Source organism: Colletotrichum graminicola (assembly GCF_000149035.1).
Source record: "Colletotrichum graminicola M1.001 genomic scaffold supercont1.1, whole genome shotgun sequence".
NCBI classification, from domain to species: Eukaryota; Fungi; Ascomycota; class Sordariomycetes; order Glomerellales; family Glomerellaceae; genus Colletotrichum; species Colletotrichum graminicola.
This window is the reverse complement of record NW_007361005.1, coordinates 1,470,225-1,492,831: the sequence shown is the minus strand read 5'-3', so window position 1 is coordinate 1,492,831 and position 22,607 is coordinate 1,470,225. Positions and strand designations below refer to the sequence as shown.

The 22,607-nt window shown below is 54.5% G+C and overlaps 6 protein-coding genes and 1 non-coding gene across 7 annotated transcripts; 2 read left to right on the top strand and 5 right to left on the bottom strand.

Annotated features, from left to right (window-relative positions):
- The first annotated feature begins 7,324 nt into the window (after positions 1-7,324).
- GLRG_13013 lies at positions 7,325-7,419 on the top strand. The gene has a single exon. It is a non-coding gene; the product is annotated as a tRNA-Ile (tRNA).
- Positions 7,420-8,067: 648 nt separating this feature from the next.
- Positions 8,068-9,984, bottom strand: GLRG_00401 (uncharacterized protein; the record flags this gene model as incomplete). The annotated part of the gene is made up of 1 exon (XM_008091086.1): positions 8,068-9,984. One exon carries the CDS (start codon positions 9,982-9,984, stop codon positions 8,068-8,070), a length of 1,917 nt encoding a protein of 638 aa, XP_008089277.1.
- A 1,435-nt stretch (positions 9,985-11,419) lies between these two features.
- Positions 11,420-12,159, bottom strand: GLRG_00400 (uncharacterized protein; the record flags this gene model as incomplete). The annotated part of the gene is made up of 2 exons (XM_008091085.1): positions 11,420-11,628; positions 11,703-12,159. The coding sequence occupies 2 exons, from the start codon at positions 12,157-12,159 to the stop codon at positions 11,420-11,422; spliced, it is 666 nt and encodes a 221-aa protein (XP_008089276.1).
- A 669-nt stretch (positions 12,160-12,828) lies between these two features.
- GLRG_00399 (ribosomal protein L34e) lies at positions 12,829-13,598 on the bottom strand (the record flags this gene model as incomplete). Its single annotated transcript, XM_008091084.1, has 3 exons — positions 12,829-13,017; positions 13,294-13,417; positions 13,561-13,598. 3 exons carry the CDS (start codon positions 13,596-13,598, stop codon positions 12,829-12,831), a joined length of 351 nt encoding a protein of 116 aa, XP_008089275.1.
- Positions 13,599-14,231: 633 nt separating this feature from the next.
- On the bottom strand, positions 14,232-14,744 carry GLRG_00398 (uncharacterized protein; the record flags this gene model as incomplete). The annotated part of the gene is made up of 3 exons (XM_008091083.1): positions 14,232-14,458; positions 14,512-14,575; positions 14,631-14,744. 3 exons carry the CDS (start codon positions 14,742-14,744, stop codon positions 14,232-14,234), a joined length of 405 nt encoding a protein of 134 aa, XP_008089274.1.
- A 1,298-nt stretch (positions 14,745-16,042) lies between these two features.
- Positions 16,043-16,666, top strand: GLRG_00397 (uncharacterized protein; the record flags this gene model as incomplete). Its single annotated transcript, XM_008091082.1, has 1 exon — positions 16,043-16,666. One exon carries the CDS (start codon positions 16,043-16,045, stop codon positions 16,664-16,666), a length of 624 nt encoding a protein of 207 aa, XP_008089273.1.
- A 4,126-nt stretch (positions 16,667-20,792) lies between these two features.
- On the bottom strand, positions 20,793-22,580 carry GLRG_00396 (alkaline phosphatase; the record flags this gene model as incomplete). Its single annotated transcript, XM_008091081.1, has 2 exons — positions 20,793-21,367; positions 21,422-22,580. The coding sequence occupies 2 exons, from the start codon at positions 22,578-22,580 to the stop codon at positions 20,793-20,795; spliced, it is 1,734 nt and encodes a 577-aa protein (XP_008089272.1).
- Positions 22,581-22,607: the final 27 nt, after the last annotated feature.

Sequence of the window (22,607 nt, the reverse complement as noted above, 5' to 3'; positions counted from 1 at the left end):
GCTACGGAAACTAATTTGTACGATGCCAGATACGATGTCGTCAAAAAAAGGGGGCTTAAGCTGCATGCCCCCCCCAACCAGGGCCTACATAGATCCTTGTGAACATCATCCATCAACCAGGACACCACGTTGTTGCTTTTGTGCTTTGCCGCCCCCTTCCGAGGCCCCAAGTTCCTGGGCTTTGGGTTGCACGAAACTCGGCTTAACCCTTTTCTTTTCCACAGCCGTCTCGTGTGAGCCAAGAGCACAAAGAGGAAAAAGAAAAGAAGAAAGAGAAGAAGGAAAGAAAAGGGGCAGAAACAGGGCGGTCTGACATGGCGCCGCGATAGTCTTACCCTCTCGATTGGGACGACGGGTACTGCGGCAGCAAAGAAGAAGTGGAGAGGAGAGGCTAAACCTCGAAAGCCCTCTCCGCACGCCCTCTCAAGCCTTCTTCCTAGAGCAGAGAGGTTGAAACTGTAAAACATCGGACAGAGGCAGAAGGCTGAGCGGCCGAACAACGCAGTCCTGGAACTACACGGCCCCTAGGAACTCACGTAGTCCCAGGACTGCGGTCGCGGTATTTGTCGTTCTAGAGAATTGGGCGGGGGAAGCTTCCATGCCCCTGTGTGTATGCAGGTCAGGCAAACTCAACTGAAGGAGACGTGAGAGGCATATCCCGAAGATGACGCAAGCGCTGCACTCGCGCTCTCATCTTGGCCTCGAGCCTTTGTCGTATATGCGCCGCCGAGAATCGAAATGCATCGCAACAGGTATCCCGGGCACTCGCTTCCCTGACGTCCTCGTCCATGAACCTGCAAGAAACCTCGGAGCCCTCCTCCTTCCCCTTCTCTTCCATGACAGGGCTTTGGGCGGAACGCCACAGACTTGAGGCCAGCGCCCTTCGTGGTTAGTGGTTCTTCAGCACCTCCGGTGGTCTGTTGGGCTCGGCCTGGGACTCTCTTTCTCGGCCTACGGCGGCACTAATTGATGCTCTCCCGCCGACTATGATGAAGCCCGCGGTGCCGGCTTGTCTGTTTCGGGCTAGGCCCCCGATGACGCGCCCGTGCGGCCTGTTCAGCGCCACCATGAATGCGATGCTATCCCGCCAGGCCACGAGACGATCAGAGTGAGTAGCTAGAGCACGGCACGATGCCGACGACCTTGTTGCTGCTGGCGGTAAAACCAGAAGACGCAACTACGAGCTCTCCCTCATCCCTACGGTCGCAAACGAGTCTCGCATCTGCGTAATCTCACCGTCTGTCAGCGAGGTCTGAGACCTCGTCCATTTTATTGCCCGGATTTGCTGCCCGCCCGTCCAATCACGGCGACAGGTTCAAGACATGCTGCCCAAATAGAGTTTCCCACCTGCGGCCTCGCATCCCTTTTTACACCGCCTCTCGACAACATCCTTTATCAAGGCCCGTCTTCCAACTGTATTGGATGATCATTGTGTACCTGCGTGCGTGACCTAAAGAGCGGCCGCCTTGTATTCGTATTTTGGTAGCAAGGCCCATCTGCGTAAGTCAGCCGCATCCTCGCATAGTCACAGGATAGCCATTTTACTGCGGCATTGTGGGGGGGGGGGGGGGGGGTTGTTCATTATTATCACACGCCATAGTCTTGTTTAGTTTCCAAATTCCGTTCGTTCCCCCACCCCCTTTATTTGCCACTACCCATGCGATAATCCTGCTCAGCAGGAAGCCCGAGCTCACCTAGGAAGAAGGAGAAGGAGAGGTATTCAGACAGCTGGCCTCCAAGAAGATTAGCGTCGTCTCTTTTTTCGTTTATTCCACGCCTCGTGAACAGTCTTCTTTGTTCTCTTGTGGCTCCCCTTTCACCTGGCCCCGTCTCCTCAAACACCTCGAGTGGAGGAAGCGTCTCCGTCCCGCGCCACTGGATGGATCTTCCTTCGACAGCATAAGCAGCTTGCAGGAGAGCTTCGTTGGAACTTGAATGACTCGGGAAAATGTAGAGAGAAATGGCAAGAGAGGGAGAGCTCTTGGGACACTAGCATCCTCCCCACCCCCTTCCTTCCCCCCTCAATTCTCAAACCGAGTCTGCTCTCCCCGCAGAGGAAACCGGTCCATGCTTGTCTTGAGACGGCAATTATGTTCATCCAAAGCGGCAGCGATACGCGTACAGGAGTGACGAAAAGCCCCTCTCCCCCTCTTCATCAATGCGGTTCAATCCTGACCAGGAATGAAGAAACAGATCGTTGAGTGTAACCGTACCTGCCAAGTGAAAGTGTGGATTTGTCGAATTCCGATGTTTCTGGACTCCCCCTCGACATCCTTTTCAACCACCCCCCCTCTCCACCCTTCCTCGGCCTAACCCACGGGACCTTGGGATAATTAATCCGATGACCATCAAATTTCCCGCTGCGTCACAAGCGGCGTCTGTTCTCAATGGTTTGTTGCCGGCAAGCCGTGTTGCCTCTCTCCTCTCTCAGCTCGGCTGTGGACACGGCCCTCCCTCTTCTACCTTGTTCGCAAGAACCCATCACAAGGTCTTTTCCTGGCAGTCGGCAGAGCGGAAGGAGGACCGGCAGCGGGAACGAGTGAGTGAGGCAGGTTGCAGAGTGTGATCGGAGAGAAGAGATGCAGTAGCTTCCCATGCTACCACGGCAGGGTGCCTCATCAGGCCCCTCCCCCCCTACTTCGGTCCTAGGTATCTCTCTCGTGTCGTTTCTAGCCAGCTTTCCCCCGCCGCGCTAGGCCGGCAGGTCGAAGATCTTTGTTCTCTTTTGCCCGAAGACCTTGCGAGGGTACTCGGTGGTAGTGCGAACCATGACAATCCCTTTTGTGGTTTGTTGGCCGATTTCCGTATCCTTGCATTATGATGCCCTCGCCGGCTCGCCGGGCACTTTCTTACATGGCGCATCGGATGCGATAATTGCTGTTGGGGAGCAAGGGGGCGTGTGCGTGCGTGTGTATGCGTGTGTGCCTTGAACTTCGATCAATGAGGAAAGACTTGTCTGGGCCGCATCTTTCTTACAACACGGGCACATGCGCATCGAAGAAGGTCCTTTCTCTGTTGGAAATCGACACTAGCATTGGGACAGGGAGGGAGGGGGTTGATTATGATGACGAGAAAGGTACCGGGCGACCTTACGCTGGCCGGACGTTAGAGTACGCCGTCTCCTAGGCTGCTTGATGATTCTTCAAATGGGGACGAGGGGGGGGCAGTGACAAATCGTCCTGAGCCATTGTTGTTGCTTTTCCTCCCGCCTCTCCCGCTCCAACCGGTCAGTTGGCCGGTTATACTCTCTTGCGTCGTCTGTTGATGCCTGGGTCGCTCTCCCGGAGTCAACTCCGGGAGACGGAGGTGTCAAAGGGCGACGGCCGAACGGAGCCGGCGCTGTCCAAAACGTGCTCACGTCACACGCACTTTGTCTCCGGTCTCTCTTAGGTCGTTGTTTCGTCTTCTTTTCTTTCGCACTCTTCCATCCCCCCCATGCAAACCCAGCCGCCAACGCTCAAATGGCCCGCGAATCGATGTTACTGTTGGTGTTGGGCGTTGGCGTTGGTGCTGGCGCTGGCGTTGGCGTTGGTGCCCATGTTGTGCTGTTGCTCGCGCGGTCTTGGTCTGATTTCCGGATACACACAGGCAAGGACAGACGCCAGTGCTCTTCCAGGATTGTCTCTGGGGTATCCGTTGCTAGTGTGCTGCTCACAGAAAGGGACGTGTCTAGCGGACGAGTGTCGTACTATTACTCCTTTTCTTAGTTTCCTTGTTTGTTAGGCAGATGGCGCAATATCTCTTAGCGGGCGCCCTTATTCCGCGAAGGCGTCGTTGGGGGGGGGGGGAGGGGGGAGGGCATTGATCCCACAAAGGGCGTGTGTGCTCTTACAGGAGGTGTGTATATTCTTTCGGATGTGGGAGCTTCCTCTAGCTTCAGTATGGGGCGGCAAGGGGGCCGATGAGAATGGAGCCAAGGACGGAAGACAGAAGAAACCGGCCGGCGCTATGGAGTTAGACTGGCGGAGATGAGAAACAAGGAGAGCCAGAGATAATGAGGACCATGATCAGCAGGATGGGAAGATGAGGCTAACACGATAAGGAAAGGGGAGTGAGAGACTAGGAGGGAAAGGGTAAAAACTGTTGCGCATCTCAAGATACGATACACAATGCGCAGCATGTCCTGCGGCTAGAACAGGTCACGACGACGAAGAAGGGGAGGGGGGCCTGTAGGGCAACGGGCAACTAGGCGGGATGTCACAGAGCGCCAGTTGTTCCGTCCATCGCCCGTTCCAAATTGCCCAGCCTGTTTCCTCCCGCCCTCCGCCCCTGTATCTTTGCTACGCTCTTTGACTGTTTTTGAACAAACCCCCCCTCCTCCCCCGACCTACGGGCTTGCCATCTGGTGTCAGCTAATCAAAACGAATGTGCCAGCCAAGAAGATGAGAAGGTGGGGGGTAGGTGTGTGGGCAGGTGGTGTGTGACGACTAGAATAGAAAAGGCTCTCGAGATTCGCACATCCTACATCACGGACTTTTCCGTCAGGAGATAGGTCACTGCTCGGCGCTTGCAAGCTTGCGTGCGTACGTGCGTGTATGCGTGCGTGTGCTAGATGGCACACGAAGCTTACGCCAGCCACTCCTCCTGGGAGATGAGGGAAGGATGAAGAGAGACATGTGCTCGGCCGTCTGACGAGGGAACTGCTCGGTGAGTGGCAGCGAGCTACCGCTGTGGCCTGAGTTGTCAGACGAACTTTAGACTGATGGGTGATGGCTGGACGGGGGAAACGCTCGTGCGTGACGCTCTTGTTGTTGCTGTCCTTGCTGCTGCTTCTGGGGTCTGAAGGGGAGGCGGGCGTCGTCTGCGCTGTGCAGCCAGGGGGGGCTCGGCCATCCGATTCTCGTCCTTGGGTGGCTGTCGTTACCTGTTGTCCATTTGCCAGCACAGCAGTGCATTGCATTGTGGAGTGCAGAGTGCAGATGAATTTGAACAGACACAGCAGGTAACGGTCAAAGCACATCACAAGGAGAGGAGGGGGAAAGGGGGCTGGTCTCAGGTTAAGACTGATATTGTGGACTGCGAGATACACCCCGGTGTTGACTGCGCCCTTCTAACATTATGTCTTTCTTGCTGTGGTCCCCTCCACCTTGGCCTGCGGGGTCCCAACGCCGGTCACGAGAGGGTAAGAGGCTGGGCGAGCAGCAGGCGGGAAGTCTATGGGGGTCAAGTGATGCCGAAGTGCGGGTTCTGCAGGTGTGAATGTCACGTTATGTACAGCCAAAGTCAGTTCTCTCAACACGTCCTTCCTCGGCCAGTGCACAAGGAGTTGCTGCGGCAGATGTTTGTTGTGAGGCTGGAAGAGCGACGAAGTAGGAGAGAAGAGAGGAACGACCTTTTTGTCTGGCCTCGCCGCCTGCCCGAGTGTCTCTGAAGGAACCGAAAGGCGTGTCTCGACGTGCGCGAGGGCGTGGCGCGGCCTACTGCCTTGACAAGAGCCAGTCCGTTGAGGCCAGCGAGTCCGTCGAGTCCGCCGCGTCATCCCGTCTCTTGTGTCAACGTCCGGGGGCCCGTCTGTCAGATTTGACGTGGTGCGAAGCCACTGAGATGAAAGCAACCGGCTCTGGCGCTTGTGTTGATCGTTCCAAACGATGTTAGGACGTTGGAGAAGGATGGTACGAAAATCAGTATATTCCATAAATATGATGCGTGCTGTACTGTGTTTGGCTGCCGGGCTGGTTGCGGGAGTTGGTGTAATCGAGTTGCGGAGCCGGTTTCGATGCGCATCAGTTCAGACGGCCGTTTTACCTTCCCAAGATGGGTATCAAGAAAGGCAGTAGGTAGATTATGTCTATAACGCCGAGCTTCCAGCCTGTGTATGACTTTCATATCCACCAGAGATGCTCCAAATAATAGAAACCGGCATTGGTTCGTATCCGGCTCTTACGATTGAAATGGAGGCTTTAACGTAGGTTGAAGTTGACGGCTGCATTGAAACACAATGGTTTTCTGCCGAACGGGATCAGCGCAGCTTCATGAATTGGGAGACATTCAGACGCCAGCTATATCACAGGGCTGTTGTTGTAATCCATTGCATGCAGTTATAAGCATCGAGCCATGCTTAGCGTGTACAGATGTATGCAAAAAGGTATCAGCTGTGGTTCATTGAGAAGGAAGAACAAGACGACATACTGCGTGGAATTGAGGGCCACAAAGAAAGCTGTCTCCTTCAATTCAACCTTCGTCAAGACAACTGGTTGAGCCACACAACACACTTCTCACTCTATTTGAGACTCCGCAGAACGAAGTTCAGGTTGATAGATATTTGCTGGAAGAAAACTACCCTCTCTTGTTCTATGGACTGATATTGTTTCATGTCTCCGTCGCCTCACTCGCGTCGAGCCGGCATAACGTCCATAGCTGGCCACTCCTTGTTCTCGTCTGTAAGTGCTGCCGTTGTCGCGAAGAAGGCCTTTCTTTTTGTCAGACTATTGTCCTAGGTAGAACCGGCAAGACTGGGGCCGGGAAGATGTGACTGGAACTGCAGTGTTGGTTCTGATGAAGAATGTGTATAAGACCCAAGTCCATTCCGTGACGCTGCCTCCTCTCACCCCGACTGGCTTCTGGAGTAATCCCCAGACGAGAGACGGGTCGTGTCGGGGCTTTTTTTTCTGCTTGCCTATGCTTTTATTCCCGTACGGGATCTGGCGATGCACCGTAGGAATCATGATACGAGGGGCCGCGGTGTTTTTCTTCATACACTGGCTTTCCAACGTAAAAACGAACCTGTCCAGAGGAAGAAGATAGTTTCAGTTCACAACTGACATTCGCGATGCGGAAGCTGACGGGTCGAAACCAGGTAACCACGGGGGGGGATCCCGAAGAAGATCCAACCGTCTCCATACATGGATAGTTTGGAAACCTCTCCCGCGAGCTCGAAGCCCGGCGCCATGCTTCTCGGTGCTGTGCTCCGCGACTCTGCAAGGGTTTCCCGTTTCGGGCTGGACCAAACTCACTTTCGGAACTCTGTGTGCTGGCTGAAAACTCGCGGCCAAACGACGCCTCTTCAATTTCACATGGCTAGACGGCTTCAGATCGTGGCCAAACGGGCTGAGTGGGAGGACACTTCTGGCACCTCCATCTAAGGAACGTCGATAAGTATCATAGCCAAAGGCTTCACCGCTGGCTAGAGCTTGCTGAGATATGTCGTCCCCGCCATACGGCCCGCTCCCGAGTTCGGCCGGCGCCCTCGGACGTCCGCCGGACCCTCCTCCGGGACCCCTCCCGGCCCCATCCATCGCGAGCTCCATATCGTGGGCCTGTCTTAGGGTCCTCAAACCTCGCCCACCCACACACACCACAGCATCACCGCGATACGGTTGCAATTGGTCGGTTAGCTCAGTTGGTTAGAGCGTGGTACTAATATATCATCGGATATGTTGAGTGATGCCAAGGCCGTGAGTTCAAGCCTCACACTGATCATTTTATCTTTTGCCATTTCCACCGCGCTGCGGTCGGAGGTGGGAATGAAACCGCACTTTTTTGCACTCGTCGGTCGGTCTTCGTAATTTGCGGTGGTTAATTCAATAGCCAGACGTAGTAATTCATGGTTCATGCTCTGGAAGCATGTGCCAATGGAGTCGGGCATGGATGCCACCTGAACATGGAAGTCAGTTAGGTGAGGTGTGCTCTGTGACATAGAAGATATGGAAAACTGAGCTGGCGGGAAGGAAGGACGAGTTGTGTGTATTTGGGCGAATGGGAAAAGAGGACAGTGGTAAAGAATCGGGAGGCCGACCTCTGAGTGTTCATCCGCGCCAGCGTAAATCTCACATCGGCCTCTGTCAACCGAGGTATCAATGGTGCAGAGAAAGCGTTCAATGTAGTGTCCAACCTTGCCTGCACAGCGTCCAATTTTAAGCAAGAAGCGATTTGAACCACGAATATGCGTTCTCCTTCTAGCCACGAGTCCGAGTTGAGTATATTTATCATTAATGAGTTACGCTGGGTATCGTCTAACCTCTGAAACCAAAACTCACTACGAGCAATCCGTATTCATCGCTGAACAGTAAACCTACGGGTGCGACCTCCTACAGTTATTGTTCCTCCTGTTTTTTGGTCTCCTTCCGACTACTGGCTCACCCCTTGCTGGTCTTCTTCCAGCTTCAAACCCGAGTATCGCATGTGCAATCGATCCCTGAAGTGGTGGTGGCGAATCCCGTTAGGCCTTGCCGCTTTGAACGTGTCAATAGCTTCACCCACATCCATCCCGCATCGTTCGACCAAGTAGCACACAATAAAGTACCCGGTTCGGTTGAAGCCGTAGTGGCAATGGACGCCAATCACCTGCGTCTGGCCATCCACCTCCGTCCACTTCTCCTCCTCTGCTCTCGTCTTCTGCTGCTCCCGCAGCTTGTCCACCAGTGAAACGAAATGGACGACCTCGTCATCCTTGGGAGGGATTTTGGACACCGTCGCGTACTTGTGGTACCGGACACCGCCCTTTTCCATAGTTCGGGGGTCATATACTGGCTTGTCGTGGCTGATGTCGATGACGTCCTTGATGATGCCTCCCCAGTTCTTAACAAACTCTGCGGGAGAGTGCGTGTCGTCTGCTTCTCGAAGGGTCTTCATCGCCCTGAAGACTGCCGGCTTGCCCTTTGGGCCAATGGGTTGGGAAACGGGGACCACCCCCTTCCACTTGGCCAAGTTTTTGACATCCCATTTGCCCTCACGCGACAGGTACTGCAGTTGCCAACCAAGAGAAAAGCGACCAGTGACATGGTTGGTGAGAAAGTCGGACACAAGACCGGCGAGGACCCTGACAGTGGCAGGGTTGAAAAGTAGAGCGTGGTTGGCTGGAGCGGGCATGATTATCGACTTGACAACCTTGGTAGGATGCCTGGGCTGGGGAGGAACGTTTGCTGGTGATTCTTGTGGCGTAGACGGATCCTCGAAAGTGCTGTCCGCCTCATCGCTTGGCCGACGATCGCGATGGAAATCCTCGTCCCGAATGTCGTCTATGCTTTCGGGCCCGTGGTCCTTCGGATCCTTCGACAGGTTGGCAGTCGCCGCAGCGTCCACGATTGTCTCATGCCCGTCATCAGATCCGGTCTCTGGTGAAGAAGGAGCCTTTCCGGACAGATACTCCTTGATCTTCTCGACTTCGCTGGGGGGTGTCAGCTTGTCTTCTGCACCACCGACTAAGAAGACTGGAACGTCAAGACCGGCCCAGACGTCCTTGCCGGGGACGCCACCTTTCGCGACCCCAGTTTCAAAAGTCGGGAGTGAGCCCCAGGCCATCCTGCGCCATATGGGCGTCCGGCTCTGGTTATTGAAACGGTCCTGGAGCGTACGCAGCTCGAAGTCGGCCTCAGGGCCTACAAACCGACTGACGCTGGTGCTTTGCGGACCTCCCCATCGATCGTACGCTCTCCACAAGTCGAAGAGCCAGCCAGGAATCCACAACAGCGTGCGGAATATCTTCGTCTTCTGTTCCCCTGGGGGTCCAGCTACAGGACAGATGGCGACCAGGCCAACGACATGCTTCCGCAGCTTCGTCTTGTGCGCAACATTGCGACTAGCCAGCCGTGCACACAGGGCCGTGCCCATGCTATGGCCGATGAGAATAACGTTGCGATCAGGTTCTTTCTGACGGTAGTCGTCAATGATAACCTCCAGCAGCTCCCCTAGTGCTTCTGGGGTGTAGGCATCCCATGCCTGCTCGCTGAACTCGGAGCGGCCACACCCGGGCAGGTCGATGGCCAAGCATGACGATATGTGAACAAGGCTCATCAACAGCGGATGAAACTGGGCCACGGAACCCCCAAGCCCATGGACAAAGACCAGCAAAGGAAGAGGTGGCTTGGGTAGCTGGTCTGCTTGAAGGTGTCGCTTGTAGAACGTTCTGATGCCGGAGTATGTGTAGCGATCCGTGCTGTACTCACGGAACTCCGAGTTGTCCCTCAGCAAGGGCGGATCAGTAGCGTCAGGATCATGAGGGTTGGCGGAGGTCGGCTGTGCCGCGGCCTGCTGTTGATCTGCCATGGCGGACGCGGTGGGATTTGTGTTGTACCAGGATCCGGACGCGACGTGACTATCGGCACCGCCGGGGTAGCGGATATGACAGTAAAAAGCCACCGAATCAAGATAAACCTAGAGCGTGGGCGGTAACCAAAGCAGACCAGATAATGCGCGGGTATCTCTGAAAGTAATGCGCTACTGGGACAAAAGAATGATGATCTTCTGGGGTGTCAAGCGTGTGGTAATGTCGGGAGAAGACGTGTGTCTGGACGAAGTAAACAAAACAAGAAGTGAAGTGACAGGAATTATTTTGGCAGCGGCGTGGCCGGTGACACTTGGTGGGAATGTGAGTCAATCCGTTGGTCGAGGGTGGGTGGGAAGCGGCCCTCTTCCTCGTCGACTTTGAGCGTCTGTCGCACCTGGCGCTGCTGGGCGCAAGGCCCAGAGCACGGCAGGAAAAACAGGAGCGATGCCCTTTCTCTCCCTCCCCTTTCCTTGTTAGTTAGGGGCAGAACGGGGCAAGCGTCGTTGTTGGGTTCGACTGAGGCGGTGTTGGGCAACAACGTGGTCGAGGGAGGGCCGGTCGTTTCTAAGGCGCAAGATTTGTGAGCGTCGAGGAAGGGAATGAGTGAGTGAGTGCGCGAGCGAGCGAGTGGGCGGAAGGGTGAGTGAGAATGAGTGGAGAGGAAGAGACAAGCCAAGACGGCCGCCGAGGGCAGTAATCGAGCCTCACAAGCAAGACAAGCAAGCCAAGGTCCGTCCGTCCAGGCGCGCAGCGGGCACGGAAGAATACAGCAGAACAGACTTTTGCCTTTTTGGCAATTCATGTCACTGCTCACTTCTACTTCCAGCCAACAGTTCGTCATTCGGGCTCATTACTCCTCCACCCGGGACTAGCAAACCTTTGCTATTGGTTTCCTTGTTTCTGGAATTTTTGGCCAATTGCAACGCCTTGCGAACGATAGGGGTCCGGGGGCCCGCAACGCCGATTACGTACCTATCTGATGAAGCCGAGTTTTGGGTTGGGTATTTTGTACATATGATTCAAGTAAACAGTGCATTCAATATTACATGTAGTCAGTCCTCTCATACCGAGAGATGTTTCGTCTCTTGAGACGCTAGAGTAACGGCCGCAAAAACGCATCCGCCGAAAGCAGGCGTGCAGCTCGCCCGTCGTAATTTTTACATATTCGGTTCTCCGTGAGGTGCGACTTTGGCAATAGCCCTCGCCAAAATCCCAGAAGCTCGTTCCGCTAAACTTCACGGGCGTATCAGCTCCAGGCCTTGAAGATCTGGCAGGCAGGCAGAGTGCCATGCCTCTCTTTCTCCCCCCGTTTCGTGAATTATAGTGAAGTTGCCGTGTGAACCCCCCGCATCTGCCTAAGTGTCGGTAATCCCAGGAGGACCATTCTTCAACCAGTGATGAACTCAGTTGGTCGTGGCTCTTTCAGCAGTCAACTCACATGGCTCCCTTGCCATCAACCCATCCGATGGGAATCATGGCTCCCGCAACATCATCGACACCTCGCTCCGTAGCAAGCAGATTGAACTGTGAGGCAGCGTTCCTTGTGTCCAGGACCTCGACGCGGATGCCGAGCGAGCTAAGGTGCTTCTTCGTCGCCGGGCTGAGCGGTACAATCTTGGGACCGACACCGATGATGAGGAGATCTGCGGGCGAGTCTCGTTAGCCACTTGCCAGTCTTTTCCAAAAGCCAGCCGATGCCCAGACGGGGGAAACTCACCAGGTCTCGGCCAGACCAGCCCCAGCAGCCCGAACGCTTCCGCCGGCAGCTCGAACTGGCCCTTGGCATTGATCAGCTTCTTGGACCCCTTCGCCTCCCACGGCCGCCACGCGAACGCCTCGCCGCCGACGAGCAGCGCCGCGTCGCCGTCCATGACCTTGACGCCGCTGTTCAGGTGGAAGCCGTCCGGCACGCAGGCGTCAATCGAGGTCGAGGGGATTGGCGTATTGCCCAGCACGTCCATCTCGCCAAAGTCGGTTGCGCCCTGGTAGTCCTTGGGCTTTTCCCGCGACCGAATGGGGCAAGTGTGAAATTGGCTGCCAAGGCGGCCGAGCTGTGCGGGGGCTGTCGACGTCTGTAAGGGTGCAGCCGAATAGGCTCGGGGGACGGATCGCGAAAGGCTGAGCTGCGCCCGCGCGAAGGCGCGTAGCACGCGGGCGCTCGTTGAGGAGTGCATTGATTCGTAATTGGGGTCTCTTCTCTCCAATAGACAAACAGTTGAGTCTTCGGGTCCAGACGCGCGAAAGGAAAAGAATGATTTCGTGGATTGGTTGGTGCTTGGTAAGAGTTGAGTGCAACTCCGCGATTTTTTTTTTTCCGCCTCTCCCTCTCCCTTCTCGTCGACTAGTACCTTGAACGTCATCATTACAGGGTTGCGCTCCCAGCGCAGCCGCGAGCGACTATGGCAAGGGGAGACAGAGGACAAAACGCCAGCATGGAAGTATATGCATCATTTACATGTGCCAAAAAAGCGATAGAAAGTTGAATTCGCTGTCATAATCCGGATCTTGGGAAGTAAACCACTTTTGGGCGCCGAAACCACGACACCGCGGGGTCATCCCGTCACAGAACGACTAAACGAGAAACCCGACATGAACCAAACGAAAGGCTGATGCAGCGTTGAAGGGCTCGATTTCCGTTTTCATTCAGGTATCGAGGCCTAGAGAGTGCCCTAACGACAGCATCGGCAGAAGAATCCGTTTTCACTCCGCCTGTGGCCTGACGATTTCTTTGTATCATGCAGTTCCTTTTGCCCTAATGAACACCGAAGCAATGAACCAACCCCTTAAAATCCCATTCCTGCCAGTGTTGTGTTGACGTTGACCAAGAAGAGACATGTGTGGGTTTATTTCTTCTTCTCGCTCTGGCTCTGCTCCTTCAGCACCTTCTTGACGATCTTCTGCTCCTCGATGAGGAAGGCGCGGACGATGCGGTCACGAACGCAGTTGCCGCATCTCGAGCCACCGTACGCACGCTGGACGGTCTTCTTGGGCTTGGAGATCTGGGAGTACTCGCGGGGGCGGAGGGCGGGGACCTGTGAAATATTCCCGTCAGTACGCTGACCGTATTTGGGCTATGTCGTTCGAGACCGATGTTCGTTGTAGCCATTTGAGAGCGCTGGTTCCAATGCGATGTCTCCTCTCCATAGACATCTCCTCTCCATAGACAGCCTCTGGCCTGTCTGTCAAGTTCGTCCTTGTGGTAGACGCATTCGTGTCCGGCTAACACCCCACAGTCCCATGCTCCATCTCAAATGGCCCTTCGAATCGGTCGTTTCGGCTTCGGTAATGGGTGTTGGGTTCGGACTTACACCGGGCAGCTTGACACCGCAGTCACCGCACTTGGGGGCAGTACCGCGCTTCTTGATGTGGAGGATTCTCAGCTCACCACCGGGGGTCTTGACGATCCGGGTCAGGTTAGAGGTGGTGTTGTAGCTGCAGTAGAATGAGGGGGAACCCAAAAGTCAGCCATTTGCAATCCTCCAAAGACACAAGCATGCGATCAATCGGGCGGGATAAGAAACATCGTCGTTCGTTGCATCGATTGCAAGTAAAAAACTCCAGGAGCAGTCACTCACCCGTTGCGGCGGCGGTACGTGACACGGTTTCCGGCCATTTTGACTGATTTGCTGCGGGTTGGTTAGTTGGGAGTCGAAGATCGCGAGCGAATATTTCGTGTGGAAATTTTTGTGTGATGTGGAAAAGCCCGCTTAGGCGATGGGGACGCAGCAAGCCACATGTGGCTGATACTTTTTTTTTTGTGGGAAAAGCCCCGGAGCAAGCCCAGTTCACGTGCAAGGCGCGCTAGGTGTCGGTGAATGGTCGGTGGTGACGCCAACCAATTGGCTTCGAGGTTGCTAGAAAATGGCCCGCGGGGACAGCAAACCCACCGAGGGGCAGATTGGCATGTATAAGGTAACCAGATAGGTAGATCGACTGGTCCAAACCAAGTGCCCAGAGTACCTAACCGCTTCTGTGCAAGGGGCACCATCCACTTCTCGTATTGCAAGCCGATTCCATTCATGAAGAGGGAAAAAAGAAAAAGAAAAAAAAAACCCCTATTAAAATGCGCTTTGTTCGACATCGTCTGATGCGGTCTGTCGGTTTATATGCAATGTCCCTTTTCAAAACCTTTGCCCAGTTATCCCCACTACTCCGAAGCCAACCCACAACGATGACTCTCTAGTTCACACGCGCGAGCCGCCCAACGCCACACGCATACTATAATCCAGTCCGAAGTACGCTAGCGCTACGATTCCTCTGTCGTCGTCGTTGTCGTCGTCGGCGTCGGCATAGTCCATTCGGGATGGTCTATTGTTCGCCAAGCCTTGATACCGTTGGGTTCTTCTTTCCGACGCTGAGCAACATGGTCCATGATCTTGGTCATCTCGTCGCTCTTGCGAAGGTCTTGAAAATCCTGGACCTTCCTCTTAGCCGTGGCGACCGATTCCATGAACGAGTCGAACTCGACTTGGGCTAGCAGAAACATTTAGCAGGGGTTTGTGGCACGGGGAGTGCAAGCAACGTACGAGATGAGTGCTTAGTTGACAATGGCTCCAACATTATCGGGATTGTTGTGCGCAAACCTCGAAGCTTTGAAAAGGTCAGTTCCAGGCCCTGCCATTCTGCGCCGTACAGGAAAACAAACTTTGATGTGCAAGAGTTTGAGCTGGTCCAAAGCCAGTTCCAGACGCTCCTCGTCCCATGCCTCGCTGCCCTGGGCGCCGGTCTCTATCTTGATGGTCGGACCGTTGTTTGCCATGATGATACAAGTTGGTTGCGGACAAACGAGGATCTACCGAATCAGGAAACGAAAGCAAAGGGAGAAGGAGAGGAGGAACGGTCGAGTGACAGGCCAACCAGCAGGCAAGGCGGTGTAGTGTAGTTGGACCCGATGTCGACGAAACCGAGGGCCGCAATCCGAGGTGTTGGACCACACCGGCGCAGTTTAGGGATGGGTGGATGCAGCGAGCTTGAGGCGCAATGCGCAATCTCAGCACAGTATATCCAGAAGCAGCGCGTTGAATGTTTGCGAAGCGCCTCAAAGCGCAAGTTCGAAGAGCAAACGCGCCGCTATCATGCAGATTGCTAAATGGGGTCCAAGATGGACACGGCAACAGGCCGGAGGTGCTGTACTGTGTTTGATGGTGGTGTCTTCAAATCCGACCGGTAATGGACCAGGTGCAGTCAGTGTTCATCTGGGCTGGCGGACAGGGGCCACATTCGGCTCCTAGCAAAGGTCCCAACGGCACGTCGCGGTGGTTGGTGCGTCATTCTTGCGGTACCCCCACACTCTCCCGAGGTCGGTTCGACAGGCCCTAGTATATTATATCACGTGACGGCCATACTGCAAAACCAGATGGGGAGGTGCAGGTTGTCAAGGCTGGTAGGTTGGTTCTGGGAAATGATCAATCAAGGGAAGGAGCAAAGACACTTCTGGGCTGGAGAAGAAACTAAAGCAGCTATTCTTTGTCTTCGAATATCCAGCCGCTGTCTGTTCAGCTCATTCATTTACCAGTGGTAGTCTCAGCAAGACAGGACCACCGTTGCCGACAACGTTCTCTCTCTTTCCCTTTCTCTCTCTCTCCCCCTCTCTACCTGCAACAACCTCGAGGTCCTCCACTACGAAGTACAGCTATAGGTACGTCCCCAGGCACCAAGGTACGTGAGGTGCCCACTGCAGTGCCAAGGCCCCATAGTTTCGCAGCTGGATCCTGGAAGCTGGCACTCGCTAAAAAAGGTTAGCCGGAGGGCGGATTAACTGCTAACCTAGATCAGACCGTGCGGATTGGAATTCTCTGACTCCAACCTCTCCGTGTCTCCCACCCCTTCCGTCACGAACAGCTTCCCTACCTGCTCTTTTGGTCTCAAGTTGCATTCAGATCATCGCCAACTAGACAACCAGTCGCGCGCACATTTAACCTCAATTCGACCCCGCTCCCCTCTTGATTCTCCTTCTTTTTTCTGACGCATCCGCTGGCTCTTCCCGGATCCGTCATCCAACGACACCCTTTCCCCCACTTTCCCTTCTCAACCGCCAAGCTGGACTCCTCCGCAGTCATGTCGAATGCGCCTCCGCCGGCGCTCTTACCACCGCCCGAGGGTATCTTCCGGACCTTTGAGGACCTCCTGACTTCCGTTCAGCGCGTCGCCAAGGACCAAGGCTACGGTGTCGTCAAGCTCCGCGCTTCAAACTACCGCGATGGCAAGCCTACTCGGTACGACTTGGTTTGCGACCGCGGCGGCGTCAAGTACAGCAGCACTGCGAAGAAGCGCAACCCCTCGACGCGCAAGGTCGACTGCCCGTGGCGCGCAAAGGCCGTTTGCGAGGTCCAGCTGGGAAACCAATGGCGTTTTGCTGTTCAGGAGGGCAGCCACAACCATGAGCCTCGCGTCGCGACTGCTCCGCCTGGCCAGGAAAACACCCCTCTCGCCCAGTCGATCCGCTCCTTCACAAACAAGATCGATCGCCTCAGCCACGACATGGCCCAGGGTTTTATGCGCATCGAGCAGCATCTCGACACGATGAACAAGCGCTTGGAGAACCTCGAGAACCGCACCGGCGGCTATGAACCTCGCTTCCAAAACATGGAGTCGCGGCTACAGGGGATGGAGGCACGTGGTAGCATGGAGCTTCCTATGGACGATGTCGACGCCCGACTCCTGTCGTCGACGGTCATGTAGAGCTATGGCCTATTTGGCGAGTCGGACTCGATACATGCAGGATTAGACCTTGATTGAGCACCGGCAATACCCTCACGTCATTGACATCGGCTATGGACGCGACACAGTCAACAGATAGGAAGGACTACACAAGCAGACGAGGCACGAAACTCAGGAGTTTCACAGAGGGTGGTTATGAATAGGTATGCGAGCCGGGGTCGGATTGGCAGGGCATGTCATGTTATCAGGGCGTTGGACGGCGTCTAGGGCGTTTCGGACACATTCATCTTGTATTTCCTTCCCTTTTTCTCTCTCTTTTTCTTCCCCTCCACGTCATCCACGCCGTGATGCGACACGAGTCGCCGACTTAGGTGTTTTGTGCCTTGGAAGGCATTGTTGTCATACGAGTACCTTGCGATAGCATGGGAGGGCGGCTCTTGCGTTTCTAGCACAACGTTTTCTTGTGGAAAGTCTGGGTTCATTATAGTGAGCATTGCCCGTACGGGCGTACCATAAGTCAAGGAATAGCGCCAGAACGCTGCGATACGTACATGTATGTCTACAGTTCTATTGTTCCTTCCCGTGCATCTTCAAAGTCGGTCTGTCCTGCCGGAGCCTAACGTAACAGAGTGCAGCAACTATTTGACGAGCGGCTCGTTCTCCCTCTCTGGGCACATGCGTCCCAAAACATCTCTTCTCGTGTCTTCCCATCAATCCATCCTATCGTCCAACTCGCCACTCATTTGTTGTGCAAATTCAATACCTAACCCCTCGGCGACTTACACGGAGACGATTCCGAAGCACAGTATCAACTCCTGTGCCGAAGTCCAACTTCGCACGTCCGCGACGCCCACACTGTGAGGCCAGATCCCACACCCCCCCATGACAAGCTCCGGTTGGTGTCCTGATGCAAGCAAACAACGGTCCCAATCGAGGCATGCGCGCCGGTCGGCGGAACGTGTCATTTTGTTTTATCTTATTGTTTTATTTACTTTCTTGCTGCCCTTGATCCCGAGGCAACAGCCCTTACGCTACGATTCCCACGGAGTACCGTCCACCCCTGCGCTGCCCCGGTTTCCCTTTTTGGCCTTTATCGTCTCTCTCCGAAGAACCAGGGCAAATCCCTTGTCTCATGCTACACTGCGAATGACCGGACCAACGTACGGATACATCATGCGTATGCTTGATAAGGGGGATCGGATATCGGGTGCATTCCACCCCGGGCGTTATTCATTGGCCAACTTGGACACTCAAGTTTGGTAGCTAAATTCATCCGAATTGGCATACTACATTACATATTTGCCTCCCAGACAAGGGCTGCGATAGGCATTATGCAGTCTCTATCATCATGTATCTGCCCGCCCTCAATCGCGGCGCTCGTTGGCACCTGCATCATAACCGGCAGCGGGCAGCGTGGAACGATTCGTTTGCCATCAGATTCCGTCTGGCCAACAAAGACCACCCAGGCCAGCCATCATTTCGTCCTGATCAAGGCCGAAACACGCATGTTGTTATCAAAAACTACTTCCTGAAAGAAGGCTTGCTGTTCGGGGAACGGCTGCGAGCAATATTGTTTGCTAATGTTCTCGCGCACGCATTCCTACACGATCCTACCCTGTCCACCCTTGTCGGCTCATCCAGACTGTTGGGATGAAAGAGAAAAGAGACACTATGGCCAGGGTGTGAGATGCCAACACCAGCCAAGTCTCGTCCCACTCTCGTCTGTAGCAATACTCAGCGTTCCTCCATGCCTCCTCGCGCTATCTCTGCCTGGCGACGCCTAGGATTCGCTTATAACGACTGGGAGGCGGGGCAGTCTTAAGCTGCGCAAATCATCCGTTGGGCCCAGTGGACAACTATCAGACCAGTAAATCGCTGGCTCCCCATCACGAATAGGTAACCCGAAATTGACAACATGGTGGAAGGTATGGGTACGTACTAATAGGTCATAAAACAGGGCCTAGGAGTTGGCACTAAGGAGGGGTGCTTTTCCCTTCTGCATTATCATTAGCACCTAGTAAAATTAACCTTTTGTTTTAGTCCTCTTTAATTAGCACTAATTTCTAGTCTCACCTTCTAGAAACCTAGAAGATTAGGCCCTAGCCTGCTTCTATTTTATTTAAATTAATTAATTTAGTATAGAAATTAGTTAAAATTTAGCCTAAGATAGCCTTAAGAGCGTTAGCTTAAAATTACTTATAAATTAGTAAATTCTTACTTAAAATACACCTTTTATTTAACCTAATTAATTAGCACTTAGTAAAACCTCTAATTATAACTTAGTAGCCTTCAATAACTTAGTTAGAGAGGCTTATTAGATTAAGGGAGAAAATAGAATTAGTTAGTAGCTACTTTAAGGCACACTAGACTTAGTAAGTATTAAAGTAAATAGGTAAATAAGAGGACTTATTTAGGGCTAAGGAGTTAAGACTAAGTTTAAGAGAGTTTTTTAGTATCTAGGCTGTTCTTATTACCTAAAGGGTAAATAAGAGGAGGGTAATTAAGAGTTAGAACTAAAGTATTATAGGTAATACTTATTAGTAAGGGACATAAAAGGTATAGGTACGTACTAATAGGTTATAAAACAGGGCCTAGGAGTTAGTACTAAGGAGGGGTGTTTTTTTTTTTCTGTATTATTATTAGCACCTAGCAAAATTGACCTTTTGTTTTGGTCCTCTTCAATCAGCACTAATTTCTCATGGCTGTTGTCCGTTCTTGTTGGTTAAGCCCAACCGGATTCAATCGGATACACGAACAACCGCAAGCGGGAGCAGACCATCCTGGTTTTCCTGCGGACAATGAGAGCCCGTTCGAAGCCCAGTATCCATCACTACGGCCGAAATGCCGCTGAAAAAGCAACAAACAACAGACGGCCGAATCAACCTACGGGCAGCCGCAGCCTACTAGTTCCCCAACCAGAGATTTGTGCTTCACTTGACTTGGCGCACTCGATAAGACATTTAGGGGCCGTTGTGTTACACTCGAATCTATCCGTATTAGCCTCCCAAATCGCCGGTAACCCGCAGTCCACTTTATCACACGCGCGCGCACGCACGAGACTCCCGGGTACCTTTCTTACGGCCGAAAGGTTTAGGCTTCTGATTAGGCTGTCGGCCTGGTTCTGGCCCTTGTTGATGATATCGAAGCCAATGAGGATTCGGAAGACGATGTTGTGAAGAAGCATTCCTGCATCATGACGGAAAACCATCCTTTCTCTTTCCATCTGCCCAACTACTATAGACTAGTGACACTACACATATCGCTCTCGGCTAAACATGGTCGATGAAGGAACCGCCGACCCCCCAGTGTTCAAGGATGTGGGAGTGCACGAGAGGGGGGAGGGGGCATTCGGCGGACCCTGACTGATATGATGTGGCGCGTGTGGGGTTTGTGGAATTGGGCAGCACCTGCCGGCAATGAGTCACCACAGTCGCTGCATCAGCAGCATATCATCACATCACGTCTCAGAATATCTGGCGTATGCGAGTGAAGTCACGTCTGGGCGCGCTCACCACAAGCGGGGGAGATTGTCCGTCGACAACGACACACGACGCCGTATCGAACGCCGACCGTGGTTGCACTTGCCAAGGCCGACACTAATCGTGATTGGGGGTTGGCCGAATGCCCGTGGCTCAAGACCTCAGGGGTTTAAGTCGCCGAATGTGATCTGTGGAGGGCCCCCTGCTTATTGATTCACCGTCCCCTTGTGGGACGTGACTGTGCCATCCTTCACCCGCGTCGAGATTACGGCGAGCTTGTTATGGGTATCAACGGTCGGGCTGGACAGTTCCGTTGGCGGGACGGACATTTCCGTTGGTCGGGCTGGAAGTTTCCGTTGCCTAAGGGAAAGCTCGCAAACACTTCACGATCGGCCCAAACAGCCGTTTTCGGTCTCTTATGCCATGGGTTGTGTGATGTGAATACATGGTATAATTGTTTCTAATCTGCATGTTACTGCTATGCGTAGATCAAGCCACTGTGGATGGGTGGATGAAAGCGTCCAGTCATATGCTACGAAAGAAATCCTGTTAAGCCAGTCAACTCCTATAATGCCACATGCATAGACCCCATCCGACGACTCGAGGGAGACGTTCCCGACAAAAAAGAAGAGAGAGAGAGAGAGAGAGAAAAGAAAAAGGGGCCAGAATCAGGCCGCCCCAGCCTCCGAGGAGAGATGGGCGTACTCCTGGCTCTGGCTCCATGCATCGGGGTCCTCGGTCAGGCCCGGCAACTGCTGCTGCATGTCCACATTCATGACGCCCAGCTGCTGCTTGTTCATCTTCTCCTTCAGCTCCGCCGTGATGGCGTCAACGTCGACGTTGAGGTAGCCGCGCAGAAACTTGCCGATGTCGGTATTCTCAACGTTGCCGCGGATCTTGTGAGCCTCCTCGCCGCCGGTGCTGTAGACGTTGACGTCGAGCGCCGTATGGCCGTGGGTGCTCCAGCCGATGTGCGCGCGGAGGCTGATCATGGCGGCAAACGTCTGAACCGAGACATCGGGGCGGTCGACGAGGGCCTGGAGCTCCGCCGGGTGGGCATTGTCAATGCCCAGGCCGGGAATGACGAGCTTCTCGTTGACCCAGGTCTTGAGCTCATCCTTGTTCTTCGACTTGCTGCTGGCGACGTGCTGGATGAACTTCTTGGACAGCAGCTCGGCGGAGGCGGTGGCCTTTGCGAGCGCCTTGGGGTACCAGTTGTAAACGGGCAGGTGGCCGGGCTCCTCTATAGTATCGATTAGTTATGTTGCTGGCAGTACAAAGGCACGTCAGGACTTACGCAGAGCAGTCGCGAGGCCACCAGTCTCGTGGTCGCTGGTGGCCACCAAGAGCGACTCGGTCTTGCTGTGCTTGACAAAGTCCGAAACATGCTTGAAGGCCTTGTCGTACTCGAGGACCTCGCGGACCTGGGCGGCGGGGTCGTTAATGTGGCCGGCATGGTCAATCCTGCTAGCCTCGATCATCAGGAAGAAACCTTTGTCGCTGTTCTCGGTTGCCTTCTCGAGTGCACGCAGCGCAGTGGCGGCCATCTCGCTCAGGCTGGGGTAGACGTCGCTCATGTTGCGGCGGTCGATTTCGAAGGGAATATCACCAGAGGCAAAGAGGCCCAATGTCGGGAAGCTGACCTTGTTGCCGCCCTCGAGGGCGTCGAAGGCCTTACGGTCGCCGGCATAGTTCCAGCCGAACTTATCCTGCGCCCTGGCGATTACGTCGGTGTCGTCGAGTCTGCAGCTTCCCTCGGTTCCATTGGGAAGGAAGTGGCATCGGCCGCCGCCGAGCATGATATCCACAACCCTGCCAAGCGGGCCGTCGCCGACCTCCTGCAGGGCGATGTCGTCGCCCATGGCGCGGGTGAGGACGTGGCTTGCGAAGCAGGCGGGGGTCGCGTCGGTGATGTCGGTCGTGACGACTAGGCCCGTCATGTAGCCGGCGCGCTTGGCGGCTTCAAGGACAGTGCCGCACGGCTCATAGTCGGGAAGGACGGAGATGGCGCCGTTGTAGCTCTTCTTGCCGCAGGAGAATGCCGTGGCCCCGGCGGCGCTATCAGTGACAAGTGAGTTGGACGAACGCGTACGGCTGGAGCCCCAGAAATGGCGGTCGAGAGTGAGGACGTCGCCCTCGGGTAGACCCTCGATGTGCTGGCGGAAACTGCGGGTGAGGGAGAGCGAGGCAGGCCCCATGCCGTCCGAGACCATGAAGATCAGGTTGCGCTTCGCGTCAGAGGGGGGTTCGAAGCGCGTTTGACTGCGGTGCTGGGTCCAGACGGCGAGGACTATGACAGCGGCGGTGGCAAGGAGGGCCCAGACGAAGAGGACGGTTTCGCGCAGGCGCGAGGGCGCCGACGACGTGGAGGTGTCGGCAGTATCGTCATCGTGGCGGGGGCCGGGAATGAGGGGTGCCCGTTCGGAGGACTGTGAGTTTGCGGCGATGTTAGCCATGATTTGGAGGGAGGATGCAGAGCAGGA